Raw genomic sequence first — 15,683 nt, forward strand, 5'->3', positions numbered from 1 at the left:
GAAAAAGTCTGCTCAAAAAAGGTCTTGTATAAGCACAGGTGGATAAACAAAGACCCAAAGGTAAATGTTTAAATTTAAGCGGACTAAACTGCTAAACTGTGCTTGTAAAGAGACGACTGTCAAGAACCGTAAGTATCTATACAAATGCTGGCAATCAGCATGTTAGCTAGAAGAATATACCATGTCTAACTAGATGGAAAAACTAAAAGGGTTTCTTATGCCAACACTCTGATTGTGGTTTTAAATGAAACCTTACAGCTTTGTCATGGAAAGGCAGGAATCATCTCTGACATCTAAACTTAAACTCTCAAACTATCATGGACAATCTATTACAAGAAAATACTTATTATTCAATTATCTGTATTCTAGCATGTGTTTTATGTGGAAAATTATCCTTCCCTAACAATTGAAACATGAGACATTTATGAAATCACATAAGCATAACAAACAATGAATTAATGCTATAAAGACAATATACAGAAAAGTATTTTACGATATGATAGGTGTGGATTTATTTTTAGGGGGAAGGGTTTCCAGAAACATGTATTTAAGGATCACAAGGCAAAGGGAAAAATACTTCTTAACAAGATTCTTCCATCCATGTTATTGTATTTCCAATGTAAAAGCACAACAATGCTTATGTAATTAAGATTGATTTATAGGCAGCTGTGACATCATATTTGGCATTCTTTGAATTACTAGTCATTCATCAGGAAAATAAGATGTCACTTTCTCCTAGTTTACTCTCTCTCTCTACACACACACACACACACACACACACACACACACACATAATCTATTACACATAGGTACATACAAGGTGGAAACTGTTTGGGAGAAACCTGAACCCATTTTGTGAATGCCTGTTACCGAATTCAATTTTAGCTTTAAGAGCTGACATGCATGTAGTTCAAGGTTGTAGGTTCAAGATGCAAAGGAAAGAAAAAAATCTAGAACAATTTCCTTTACAACAAGGAATTCTGTGTGGCTGAGATATGAACACTGTTCTGGATGGAATAACACATTTGCAGACCTCTACACATTAGCAAAAATGAACTCAGAAGTATCCTTTTAAAAACCCCTGCCCAACACATTCAAATGAACAACTTTTCTAGACACTGACCCCATTCTAAAGTAAGAAACAGTATCAAGATTACATCTTCACATTTCACTCACATTTCTGGTGTCTTGGATTTGTTTTTCCCATTGAAAAACTCAGGAAGAGCACGCCGTTCAATCACATGAATACTGGGGAATAAAAAATAAAAAGTCCTCTTGGAAAAATGAAATCTTGAAATTTGAACTAAGTTTGTTTAATTTTCAAAGTAAAAGTGATAATTCCAAAAACTAAACATTATTTTCAGAACTTAATTATCCTGGGGCAGCTGGGTGGCTCAGTCATTAAGCATCGGCCTTCAGCTCAGGTCATGATCCCAGGGTCCTGGGATCGAGCCCCGCATCAGGCTCCCTGCTTCTTCTCCCTCTCCCACTCTCCCTGCTTGTGTTTCCTCTCTCACTGTGTCTCCCTCTGTCAAATAAATAAATAAAAGCTTTAAAAAAAAAAAAAAAGAGGGACGCCTGGGTCGCTCAGTTGGTTAAGCGGCTGCCTTCGGCTCAGGTCATGATCCCAGCGTCCTGGGATCGAGTCCCACATCGGGCTCCCTGCTCAGCAGGGAGCCTGCTTCTCCCTCTGCCTCTGCCTGCCACTCTGTCTGCCTGTGCTCTCTCTCTCTGACAAATAAATAAATGAAATCTTTAAAAAAAAAAAAAAGAACTTAATTGTCTCGTACAAGTTCTATGTATTAACAGCAAAAAGCCTTCCCCTTCTTACCCTCAAAACGTAATTGTAGTTTTTCCACTCCCACACCCAATCTCAAAAACTTCCATCAACACATTGAAAGCTATGTATTGCCTTATGTTCTTGATATAACACATCATGAGTAGATGACGAGCAACAGAATACAAAGAGTTCACTGGAAATGGCCAGACATCACAGCAGCTGGCATGGCAACAAACAGATGAAGCGAATGACCAGCTGAAAGATGATGGAATTTACCAATAAGCAGTTTCTTGGGATCTTAAGATCAATGAGCCCTTTTGGGCAGCCCTCAAAGAGTTTGTGCTGAACTGAATTTTTTTTTAAAGATTTTGGTAATCTACGGCCTTTAAAAAGATTATAGAACTGAGTTTTAATAGTGAGATAAAGGCACTGGTAATTTTATAAAGTGTTATAGGTGATAAGCACTACAGAGACCAGGTAAAAATCAGGTCTAATGCACGATACAAATGACCCAACTGTGTATATAGTACAAAGGTTTTGACGCTAATACTAATCAATGTTTTTATGATGATACTTTATAGTTTCTCAGTGGCTTTCCAGATATGCAGTATGTACTGGTTATGCAGGGAAGAACAAATCAATAATTGTGACTGTAACTACAGGCATTGTCTGGCTGGCTTAGTCAGTAGAGCCTATGACTCTTTTTTTTTTTTTTTTAAGATTTTATTTATTTATTTGAAAGAGAGACAGTGAGAGAGAAAACACGAGTAAGGGAAGCAAGAGAGGAAGAAGCAGGTTTGCCGCTGAGCAGGCAGCCCAATGCAGGGCTCGATCTCAAGACCCTGGGCTCATGAGCTGAGCCAAAGCCAGACGCTTAACCACTGAGCCATCCAGGTGCCCCGAGCACGTGACTCTTGATCTCAGAGTCCTAAGTTCGATCACCCTTTTAAACACAGAGTTTATTTACTTTAAAAAAAAAAAAAAGCATTTATTCTTGCATCATTTGGGAACATTTAAATTGTCTGAACGGGATCTGTACTGCCAAACACTATAAATACAATGAATTAACTTGAAAACTTCTAGGAAGATCATTTCTAAGATGAATTAGTACTATATAGTTATGTATAATGACTTTCCAAGTTTTACTATAAAAACAGCTATAAGCAATTATATACTTCAAACATACCTCTTGCTGTTTTTATTGTTAAAGGTTAGGAAGCCCACAAAAAAACACAATTTCTATATTCACCAAGAACAAAACACACATGAATGTTTAACCCTAAGCACTTTCTTTTCTGAATTGCTGGCAGCTGATTCCTGAGGTTCTGAGAATGAGTCAGGAAGGGGGTGCTCAGAATCAGAAAACCGAAGTTCTTCCAATTGTCCACTGTGACAGTTGACACAGTACTTGTCTTTATAAGATAGGGATGTGAGTTACACCTCCACGATCCGTAAGAGTAAGCTTTGTAACATGCAATGGTTATGATGCAAATGAGTGTTTCTGTAACCTATAAAAACCCTCCAAGTTACATACTATTATGACTGCCTTTTTTTTAATTTTAGAGGAAAAGAACACTAGTTTCTCAATTGTGTCCTTTTAAACAATTCTGAATCCAAACATGTAATTACAATTGCCAACAGTAAAACTAAGACACTTCCAAATTTAAAAATCACATCGTCGGGGCGCCTGGGTGGCTCAGTGAGTTAAAGCCTCTGCCTTCAGCTCAGGTCATGATCTCAGGGTCCTGGGATCAAGCCCCGTGTCGGCCTCTCTGCTCAACGGGGAGCCTGCTCCCTGCCCCCCGCCTACTTGTGATCTCTCTATCAAATAAATAAATAAAATCTTTAAAAAATAAATAAAAATAAAAATAAAAAATAAAAATCACATCGTCAATGTAATGAAGATTGACCTTCAAAGAAGAGCTATATACTTCTTCTGTCCTAGGTTCCATTTATTCAAAACATTTAGGAATGCCATTCAGAGTTGATCTTAAAGGCATGCAGAGAAGTATCAATATTAGAGTCATATTTTGTGGTTTTTTGGAAAAAAGTTAGGTATAGTTCCAAGTGAATCATCCACCCTATTCCTTTAAATTGGCTTCTAAAGATATATATATATATATCTTTATGTCTAATGCATGTATATGTCTAAATATATGTATGTCTAAATGCATGTATAAAGACATATATATACAAAGACACACATAGATAAGATCACACTTATCCTTAAAGAATGTTTACCCCTAAATCAAATAATACATTATATGTTAATAAAAAAAAAAACTGGGGCGCCTGGGTGGCTCAGTCGGTTAAGCAGCTGTCTTTGGCTCAGGTCGTGATCCCAGGTTCCTGGGATCAAGCCCCACACTGGGCTTCCTGCTCAGCACAGAGCCTGCTTCTTCCTCTCCCTGTCTGCCGCTCTGCCTACTTGTGCGCTCTCTCTGTCAAATAAATAAAATCTTTTAAGAAAAAAGAAAATTAAAAAAAAAAAAAGTGATAATGTGTAACAATCGAGAGCAAGCAGTAGATCCAGATAAGACCACAAGATTCCAAGTAAGGGCAACATCACTGGAGTTAAGTGTACAACTTTCTAATGAAAGTACCTTAAAGGAGCTAACTATTTGGTGGGGCAGGTTCTGGTACATATATTTAAAAATAAAAAGCCTGGGCGCCTGGATGGCACAGTCGTTAACCATCTGCCTTCGGCTCAGGTCAAGATCCCTGGGTCCTGGGATTGAGCCCCAAATTTGGCTCCCCGCTTGGTGGGAAGTCTGCTTCTTCCATTCCCCTGCTTGTGTTCCCTCTCTCACTGTGTCTGTCAAATAAATAAATAAAATCTTTTTTAAAAAAATAATAAATCTTGAAACACTGAAAAAAATTAAATTTAAAAATAATAAAATAAAATAAAAATAAAAGCCAAATAAAAATCAGCCTGATATGAAATAGTCACACTTTGAAAATAATCAACAAATAAGATATATAGGATTACAACAGTACTCCAGTGATGCCAAATGGTTGTGGTAAATGATAGGGAAGATGCTAAGGAAGGTGTTTTCTTGAACTTCTTTTTTGTAAAGATGCTTTACTGATCTGTTTGAGAGAGAGAGAAAGAGAGACAGAGAAGGAGTAGGGGGAGGGGCAGAAGCAGATTCTCTACTATGCAGGGAGTCCAATGTAGAACTTGATCCCAGGACTCCTGGGATCATGACCTGAGCCGAAGGCAGACGCTTAACCGACTGAGCCACCCAGGCACCCCATTCTTAAACTTTTTATATATGAAAAACATCTTAATGTTAAAAATATTTCCTACTGGGGTGGCTTGGCTGGCTCAGTCAGTAAAGCTATTTGACTCTCGATCTCAGGGTTGTGAGTTCAAGCCCCACAATGGATGCAGAACGCACTTAAAAAAAAAAAAAATTCCTATTAAAATGAAGCCATAGGGGCACCTGGGTGGCTCAGTGGGTTAAAGCCTCTGCCTTTGGCTCAGGTCATGGTCCCGGGGTCCTGGGATTGAGCCCCGCATTGGGCTCTCTGTTCAGCGGGGAGCCTGCTTCCTCCTCTCTCTCTGCCTGCTTCTCTGCCTACTTGTGATCTCTGTCTGTCAAATAAATAATAAAATCTTAAAAAAAAAAAATGAAGCCATTACTAGGTAGTAAGAGGAGGTCTTTATAAAATGTACTTCTTTAATGTGTGTTTTTTTCAGGGGCTCGAACTTACAACCTGAGATCAAGAGTCGCATGCTCTACCAACTAAGCCAGCCAGGTGCCCCTAATATTTTAAAATCATATAATGAATGTCTATATTTTAAAATTATTAAATAATAAATTATTTGCCCATCTGAATTGTAACTGATTCTAAATGAGGTAAGTCTAACCTGAAAAAATTTTACAATCCCTAAGTACAACACAACATCGTTTCCATCCCTAAACAACTCTAAAGAAAAGACTCCAAAGTGAAAATAAAATCACTTTCCATCTCCTTCAGCCATATTTTTTTTAAGATTTCATTTATTCATTTGACAGAGAGAGAAAGAGAGGGAGAGGACAGGAAGAGAGAGAGGGAGAAGATGACTCCCTTCAAGCAGAGAGCCCGATGCGGGACTTGATCCCAGGACGGAGATCCGAACCTAAGCAGAAGGCAGATACTTGACTGACTGAGCCATCCAGGCGCCCCCACCCTCCCCCCTTTTCTTAAGATTTCCCTTCATCCAATTTGACACTGATTATTGATACAGGGATTTGGGCAGGAAAGTTCTCCCATACCTAAGTACCATACTCACCCGTGTACACAGCCCACTCACCAGTTATAATCAAACCACGACGCGTAGCTAGGAATAATAATGTGATTGGTCTGCTCAGTAACATTATCTTCTCCAGGGTCAAGTGAGCGACTCTGATCACCTTTGCTAGGATCTTCATCTTCCTACAGAAGAGAACCCAGAGTTTAGAGAAACAGAGAACCACAGGACATAAATTTTTTTCCAACTACTCATATTAGGGCACAAAATGAAGCTATCTAATCCAATTTCAAGTCTCAGAAAAACAAATTTCAATGAAAAGCAGCCTTTCACAGTTCTCAAAGTACCTTCATAAGATGTCGAGATGACACAGCAGACTCCTCCCTTTTACAGATAAGGTAATCAACTCCGAGAAGGCCCAAACCTTTCCCCACAGAAGCCTGCTTCTTACGTGTCCAGTTTTATCTAATCCTAGGGTCACAAATCTAAATTACTAGTTCTCAAGTTATTTATAAGAAGGTGACTCAAGGACACTAATGAAGCGCAATGGCACGCTTTCCCCTATCCCAAAGATTGATCAGTAAGTATCTGCTAGTGGCTATGTGCACCTTATCTCATTCATTCCTCACAATAACAGCAGGTATTATCACCTCTTTTACGGATGAGAAAATGATGCCCAGAACCAGTAAGTTGTAAAAAGGGTATAACTCCAGAAAACCCAGTCTGAGGGCCTATACTCTCAACCATTTTCATTACTTAAAGTCAGCTCTCATTTTTATCACATGTACGGAGGTTTTACAAATGATTCCACCCAAAAATCTGGCCTGGCTAATACAATAATTTAAAAATCATTGCTTTGGCTCAAAACCCAAGAACATTTCTTATGTAAAGAGTAATAACAATTTTAAATACTATCATGTAATACACAGTTTATATTCAAATGGTTCCAAGATATCCCAGAAATGCCCTTTATACATTTTTCTCCCCAAACCAGAACCTGTTCAAGGAATCCACATTATATGATACTCACATCTCTTTAGTTTCCTTTAATACCTGCCCCCATTTGGGGGGGATGGGGGTATCCCACAACATTCAAATATTTCAAAACTCCAGAACAAATGACTTATGTAATATCTAACAATCTCTATTTATATTACTTATCCTTCATAATTAACTTCTGATGAAACATTTTTATCAAGAATGCCACAGGAAGGGGCGCCTCGATGGCTCAGTTGTTAAGCGTCTGCCTTCAGCTCAGGTCATGATCCCAGGGTCCTGGGATCAAGCCCTGAATCATGCTCCCTGCTCAGTGGGAGGCCTGCTTCTCCCCCTCCAACTCACCCTTCCCTCTCTCATTCTCCGTCAAATAAATAAATAAAATCTTTAAAAATAAAAGCAAGAGAATACCACAGGCAGAAAGTTTTTTGACATTCAGATGTTTTCAATCTTCTACAGTTATACCATTATATCCATCGCTCTTTTATCTGTAGTGCTTTACTGTTTTTATTCTTATGAAATAATTAATAAATAACCGAAAATGTTGTGTTGAGTATTTATAGTGAGGATCTAGTATTACTGCCTAGAAACTTAAGACACTAATTTTCTTAAGATTAATGAATACAGAAAAAAAGTATGAAAGCCCCAAGGAAACGCCAGTTGTTACTTAAATGATTTTGAAACAATTTTTTTTTTAATTTAAAGATTTTATTTATTTATCTGACAGAGAGATCACAAGCAGGCAGAGAGGCAGGCAGAGAGAGAGGGGGAGGAAGCAGGCTCCCTGCTGAGCAGAGAGCCCGATGCGGGGCTCGATCCCAGGACTCCGAGATCATGACCCGAGCCGAAGGCAGCGGCTTAACCCACTGAGCCACCCAGGCGCCCTGATTTTGAAACAATTTTGATGACAAAGGTAAGAAATGTTATTTCCCAAATCAGAGGAGCTAGTAAAAAATATGCTAATGGTTAATGAGTTTTTAAGGAGTAGATATCACCAACTCAGTTAGAATATAAAAAATTTCCTTTACTCAAGGAAAACCAGGGAAAGACTGCCACTGGAATTAACAAAAGCCAGTAGTCTATGATTTAATTATCTGAGTGACGGAACACATGGGATGACATTATGGGACCAGCTATTAACTGGTAACTATTTTCTTTTTTACTATTGTTTTAGTAACTCTTTTCTTTTAAGATTTTATTTATTTGAGGGGCGCCTGGGTGGCTAAGTGGGTTAAAGCCTCTGCCTTCGGCTCAGGTCACGATCCCAGAGTCCTGAGATCGAGCCTCGCATCGGGCTCTCTGCTCAGCAGGGAGCCTGCTTCCTCCTCTCTCTCTGCCTGCCTCTCTGACTACTTGTAATCTCTATCAAATAAATAAATAAAATCTTTAAAAAAAAAAAAAGATTTTACTTATTTGAGAGAGAGAGAGCGAGCATGAGAGGGGAAAAGGTCAGAGGGAGATGCAGACTCCCCATGGAGCTGGGAGCCTGATGAGGGACTCGATCCCGGAACTCAGGGATCATGACCTGAGCCGAAGGCAATCGCTTAACTAACTGAAGGCAGTTGCTTAACCAACTGAGGCACCCAGGCGCCCTTCTTTTTTCTCAAGATTTTATTTATTTATTTGACAGAGACTCCAACTATTTTCTAACCAGCTTTGGTTTTAGTTATACAACAGACCTGGCCTTGGTTTCAAGATACTCCTTGTCCCTGGCATAAAAAGAAAACCCTACAGGTCACAACTGTCTGGCTTATTTTGGTCTCTTCCACTGCCACACAACAGTATTTACACTAACCGATGACATCTTTTTACAAATATAATATCTGTTAATGGTTGCTAAGTAGCTCTTTAACTAAAGAAGTCTAATTTTATTTATTTATTTTAAAGATTTTATGTATTTATTTGAGAGAGACAGAGAGAGAAATCACAAGCAGGCAGAGAGGCAGGCTGAGAGGGGGGAAGCAGGCTCCCCGCCGAGTGGAGAGCCCGACTCGGGACTCGATCCCAGGACCCTAAGACCACGACCCAAGCCAAAGGCTGAGGCCCAACCCACTGAGCCACCCAGGCGCCCCAAGAAATCTAATTTTAAAGAAAAAAAACATAGGGATTCCTGGCTGGCTCTGTCAGTAGAGTGTGCAACTCTTGATCTTGGGGCTGTGAGTTCGGGTCCACACTGGGTACAGAGCTTACTTAAAAATAAAATCTAAAAAAAAAAAAAAACAACACACACAAAAAAACCTTCCAGGCACTAGGGTGGCTCAGTCAATTAAGAGTCTGACCCTTGGTTTCAGCTCAGGTCATGACCTCATGAGTCCTGAAATCAAACCCCACATTGGATCTGCGCTCAGTGGGGAGTCTGCTAAGATTCTCTCCCTCTGCCCCTCCCCCTACTTGTGCAACACTCTCTCTAAAGTAAACAAATCTTTAAAAACTAAAATAAAATCTTAAAAGAAAAGAATCGTAAGAATAATTTCATTAAAGAGCCTTATGGAGATGAGTTTCTCGAAAGTTTTCAGGAAAATCCTATCATAAAGAGGTTCATTCCTTGAATGTATAAAAAAACACAGTAAGTGTCAATTTGGGGGATTTCTCTGATTCAGTGAAAAAAGAACTACCCATTTTCAGCAAAGTAAGAGAGTTATTTCAAGGGGATTGTTATTTGAGGGATTAGGGATCAGTTACACTTAACTAATAACACAGTCAAATATGATAGTTTGAATGAACAGGCCATTTACTAAAAATCCTGCCTGAAATCCAACACTTTCCAACAACATCATTATTGCTAGTCTCTACCACAGGACTGATGGAACAGGAAGCTGCTGACTGTGAGGGCTCAAAAAAGGTTATGAGTATCCTCAAGGGCTGGGGGCTGGAGATGCACCCAAAGAAATGGAAGTGAGAAAGTCAAGGCAATCGACGTGGTCCCTGCTTAACCTGTCCTGTCAGAGGACACTTGGAACACTGCAGTCAGCTCTGATTACTACCTTGCAACCAGTGGGTGACAGAACCAGAAATGATAGCATAAGAGGAACACTTCATGAGAAGATAGAAATTTCCTCTCAATAAAATTTTCAGAGTCAAGAAAGACAAATTTCAGGAGTGTGTTAAAAAAAGATCAGAAGGGCCCTCAAAACTGAACATTTCTAAGGACACTTCTAATCAGTGTTCCTACTGCTCCATGCAGAGGACCCTCAGATAGCTACTTCTCCACCAGGCCTAACTAAATCGTTACCTTTCCTCCTGCTGTGACTGTTTCTTCATCCTGTTCATCTGTAAAATCAAAATACATGATTTATTTAAAAATCAGGTCTGCTCTTTGGATTACTTGAAAACCAAGGTAATTTTAAAAACTTTAATTGTTCCATAGAGAGAATAGGAAAGAAATAAAGCATTACTAAAGCAAACCCACCTCTAGTAATTCAGTAAACTGAAATTGTACACAGAAGCACCAAAGTGAGTAGAACTTCAAAGCATTAATAATTAAAAATTTCCAACAGGGAATTTGTAATTAATTACTGCTTGGGCTACTATCTTAGTCATGATCTTGTTAATAAAAGATAAAGGACTTGATTAGGGCTCTTGCCTCCTGCGATTTGATGAAACAAAGTAATGACATTTTGGATCTCAGAGGAAACGAGTGAAGGAAATGACGAGTAAAGAAAAGCTGTGAAAATCTGTCACTACAGACAAAGTCCTGGTAAGAGTGCTAATATATTCTGAGGACATAGGACTCTAGGACAGCACTCCTGTGCTAGCCCTGCAAAAGCATAGTAGTAAACCCAAGTATAATTTAAACAATGCAGCTGATTTCCATAGCAAAAAATACCAGTATGGATAATTGTCTATATATACGAAGGAAGGCTGCATTTGCATTATAATGGCAAAGTTAATCAACTGAGACAGACCACATGGCCCACAATGTCTAAAACATTTACTACCTGGCCCTTTCCAGGGTAAGTCCACCAGCCTCTATTTTAGAAAATATACAAAGATCACTAGTACATGAACAGGTAGTACTCAAACCTTCAACTGTATTTCATAGAGTGCCTCTACTACATGCCAGCCACGGTCCAAATGCTAAGGACACAAGCAAGAACAAGAAAAGGTCCCGACTTCTTGGAGTTTACATTCCAGTTACAAGTGGCAAGAGACAGAAGAGAAAATACACAAACAGGTATCAAATGTTACCAGAGGAAAACAAATCAATGTATTTCAGAGAGGGGCCGGATGGGTGGACCCTTCCAAATACAGAAAGAAGGGAACGACAAAGCAAGGCTTTCCTGGACAGGAAGCAGCCTGGTCAAAGGGCAGCAGATGGTGGTGGACCTGCCGCCTTCACAGATCTCAAAGGTCACTATGAGCATCAATAAAGCCTAGGAGAAATGAGCACAGCACAAGGGCAGAGTGCAGGGACACAAGCAGAAGAACGAAAGTGAGACACCCCGGGACCTAACTCTGTGCTCTGTCGCTTAATAGCTGTACACTTGGAAACATTACTGAATCCCTCCAGGCTCCATCGCCTCATCAGTGACACGAGGCTGACATGGATTTACAGTGAAATGCAAATGTATGGAGAATGACACCTGGCAGGTACTCATGCAAAACAGAGATGGCGCTGTTGCTTGATGTGTCAGACAAACACCCACTAGCATGAATGTGGTAAATAAATCACGGTCACCCAGCTCTGCACCCTGACTACTTTTATTCTAGAAAGTGAACAAACAGATCTAAATGACGTTGTCAAACATGAACTTTTTGTCCTTTGGATCTTGCTAAACCACATGATAAATAATTTCTCACTAAATGGTGAAAACACAACCTAATGATCTCTCTCTGGCCAAAATATATACCATTTAAATTTACTCTGACAGATTTCTGTCCCTGCGGTAGTCTTGGTACCCAAAGGAAATAGACTTCTGATAATACTAAAGTAGGAGGGACAGATATCCTGCTTACTGATTGCTAAACAGTAAAAATAAATGTTCTCTTCCTCCTTTCAGATGTAGGCAATCACAGCCTCACCTCAGCCCCTAGATCCTGACCTTTCGGAGATCTCAAGACAGAAAGGAAGCAAGTACTGGGTATACATAGCTAGAAGACATATAAGGCAGAATACGGACAAGTTAAAGCAATAAACAACTCTGTGAAGAGGCATTCCCAGGTGCTGGATCAGTTACCCCTGGCATGGTTCAGGTTATACCTAATGCAGAAAGCCAGATGCTTCAGTGATACATGGAAAAGCCCGCTGATCCCTGCATGAGAAGCCAGGACAAGTTTCAAATTCCACAGACTCTAGCTCTCCAGCTGTGATAAGCAGCATTGTGGGCCATAACACCCTTACTATTCAGACTTCAAACCATTCACAAACACAAAGGGAAGATCCCTTACAACCAGCACAAAGTCTTAATCCAACTGATACCTCTATCTATTGCTTAAAACTGGCTTCAGTTTGACTCCTCTGATAATGTCTATTACAAAAATTCTCTAATACTTACCTCCGCTTCTAAAAAGACAACTACCCGCTCCCTTAAAACTAAAGATTGATTCCTTTTCAGGATATATATTTAAGAAATACAAACTATTACTCTGTTTAACAAACTGTTCCAGTGAAGATAATCAAGTCTTAACAATCATTTACCCTACTACATTACTGAAAATATAAAAGGCTGCATACAGCTAGTTTTGTTTTCCTGGCCTTTGGTTCAGTGGTAAGTACCAGCTGTGAAAACAGGCAATATAAAAAAAGAAAAAAAAGAAAATGGAAATTACTAATATTTATTAATATCCTATTAATAATGTTAAAGACAATTAAGAGGAACAATGTTTTGACAGCATTTCTTTTTCATTTCTTTTGTCAACCTAACATCACCTTAAATAAACTGTCATCAAGACAATTCTCAATTCTCTATTTTTTGACATAATCAAAAATGGAGTCATCCACTAATGTTAAATGACAGGCGATACCCAGAAAAAGGAGGGTGTAGTGAAATGAAAAACAAAACAAACCCTCCCCTAACTACCTACTCACAACTGTCATCAAGAATCTCTGAAAAAGGGGCACCTGGATGCCTCAGTCAGGTAAGTGGCTGACTCTTGATTTTGGCTCAGGTCATGATCTGGGATCCATGGGTCCTGGGATCTAACCCTGAGTAGGGCTCCGTACTCAGCAGAAGTCTGCTTGAGGATACTCTCCCCCTCTGGCCCTCCCCTAGCTCACGAGCTCACACACACTTGTGCTTTCTAAAATAAATAAATAAATCTTTAAAGGAAGAAAGAGACCCCTGGGGGTGGGGGAGGGAACAATCTCTGCAATTTGCCTGAAATACAGAATTCACTTAGTGAGGAGATGGAGAAACCGATGTCTCATTTTCCACATTACCCCTCCCAAGTGGAAAATTCCCTAAAGTCAAAAATTTGATACATACTGAAAACACTAGATTCTCCTTTGATTTTTTAAAAACGATTTTATTTGAGAGAGAGCGAGCAAGGGAGAGAGCAAGAGCGAGGAGCAGAGGAAGAAGGAGAAGAAGACTTCCTGCTGAGCAGAACCCAAAGTGGAGCTCAATCCCAGGACCCCGGGATGATGACCTGAGCCAAAGGCAGACGCTTAACTGACTGAGCCACCCAGGCGCCCCTCCTTTGATCTTTTCAAGTGAAGAAAGAAACTGAGATCCATATATAACACTCAAGAACAAAGACGTTTACAACTACCTCTATTTTCTTAAACTGGAACAAGTGACTACCCTCCTCTTGTCTACCCAACAGCACATCCACGGATTATGCCTCACTTGTGAAAATGTACTCTGTGACTTGTAAATAGTTTGAGCAGATGATGTGATTCTCATCTTACACTATTTAGAAAGCTAGAAGAAATACTTTAGAAAATAAAGCATTTAAGAGACAGCACACTTTTGTTCTGAAGAGGCAAAATCAAATCAGTAAGAATGGAAAAAATGGATCACAGGAAATTAAATTTCCTGATATGGCAGCCAATGAAATGACAGTGGTGCTGAGGGAGCCATGGTCAACATCTATGCTGGACAAAAAGGTAGCAATTGGAAGCGACATCTCTCAGGAAAGAAAGAATTATCAAAGAAACTGAATCTTCAAGAGAAAAAAAACCACAAAAGTGTATAGACTGCTTCGGTTTTTACCTAGATCTGCGACAGTTCCTCCTTTAACAGGTGTGTTTTCACTGTCTTTCTTTGGGTTCACTGGAAAGAAAAAAAAAATCATGTTTTAGTGGGAAAGGTCCACTTTTTTAAAAGAAGAAAATAGAATAAAAGAGGACTGAAAACTACAGGAATCTCACAGCAAATGCACAATCATCCAGTGTTCACCTTCATGAAAAACCCAAGCCCAACAGAGAAGGATTAACACTTACTTAACAGACTGCATTCTGTAATTAATTTCCTAAGCACCGATATTTTTCCATGACAAAAAGTACACAACACAAAAATATATAGGTCAAAACCTGAAAAGAACCTTTCAATCCTTTCCCCAAAAGTATTTTTTATTACATTTTCTGTGCATTTATTGATTCCGATTTTTGTGCCATTCACTTAAATTGAGGGAGAACTATTAATACCTTTTATATATCTATGTAGACTTCAAAACATATTTGAGGGTTTTAAATCTTATAGATATGTTACCCATACTGCGCTCTTCCTTAGCACTCTATTTTTCTCATTCAATAGTGGGCCTGTATGACCTTTCCATGCTACGTATTTTTAGTTAATTTATATCTTTTATTTTTTTTTAAGCTTTTATGTATTTATTTGAGAGAGAATGAGGGGGGGTAGGGTCAGAGGGAGAAGCAGACCCCCTGCTGAGCAGGGAACCTGATGCAGGAATCCATCAGGGACTCCAGGATCATGATCTGAGCTGAAGGCAGTTGCTCAGCCAACTGAGTGACCCAGGCGCCCAATCTCTTACATTTTCAATAATCCACCGTGTCCAAAGATGGGTCATAAGATAACTAGTGCTATATTAATGGAAACTTATTTTATTTGCAATTTTTTACTGCAGTGTAATCCACATTCACTTACTTAAAATGAGAGGTCTGAGATTAAAATTTGCTACTCAAATGTACACATTTTAAAACTGAACAAATACAACCAAATTGTGTTAAGTGCTTTTATCAATTTATACTACCACTGATAGCATTTGAGACTACGTACTTTCTCAAAACTTGCTTTCTAAGTTTTGAAAATCTAATGGATGAAAAATATTCCTTTAATAATTTATGTATCATTGGTTAAATAAGATTGAGCATCTTTTCACACATTTATTGGCCCCCAAATTTGATAAAACTACCAGTACAAAATAGTCTGCCCCTTACTCTACAGGGTGTAAGAATCTTTTTTTTTTTTTAAAGATTTTATTTATTTATTTGACAGAGATCACAAGTAGGCAGAGAGGCAGACAGAGAGAGAGGGGGATGCCGGCTCCCTGCCAAGCAGAGAGCCTGACGTGGGGCTCAATCCCAGGACCCTGAGATCATGACCTGAGCCGAAGGCAGAGGCTCTAATCCACCAAGCCACACAGGCGCCCCAGGGTGTAAGAATCTTTATACCAATTTACAGTTCTAATTCTCTGTTAAACGGCTAAGGAATATTTCCCCCAATGTTAACACTTGCTTAAAGTACATTAGTATTTGGAAGTTTACTT

At 39.2% G+C, this 15,683-nt stretch overlaps 1 protein-coding gene across 3 annotated transcripts in view; it reads right to left on the reverse strand.

Moving 5' to 3' along the window:
* Nucleotides 1-15,683, reverse strand: part of SMARCC1 (SWI/SNF related, matrix associated, actin dependent regulator of chromatin subfamily c member 1) — a 170,292-nt gene that overhangs the window by 83,051 nt on the left and 71,558 nt on the right. For all 3 annotated transcript variants that reach the window (XM_032867902.1, XM_032867901.1, XM_032867903.1), the window contains exons 12-15: nucleotides 14,168-14,227; nucleotides 10,246-10,283; nucleotides 6,081-6,202; nucleotides 1,177-1,248 (exon numbers count right to left, since the gene is read on the reverse strand). In XM_032867902.1, coding sequence (XP_032723793.1) covers nucleotides 1,177-1,248; nucleotides 6,081-6,202; nucleotides 10,246-10,283; nucleotides 14,168-14,227 — 292 coding nt within the window. The remainder of the gene's footprint in view (nucleotides 1-1,176; nucleotides 1,249-6,080; nucleotides 6,203-10,245; nucleotides 10,284-14,167; nucleotides 14,228-15,683) is intronic.

Source organism: Lontra canadensis, unplaced genomic scaffold (genome assembly GCF_010015895.1).
Source record: "Lontra canadensis isolate GAN:19392208 unplaced genomic scaffold, GSC_riverotter_1.0 scaffold35, whole genome shotgun sequence".
NCBI classification, from domain to species: domain Eukaryota; kingdom Metazoa; phylum Chordata; class Mammalia; order Carnivora; family Mustelidae; genus Lontra; species Lontra canadensis.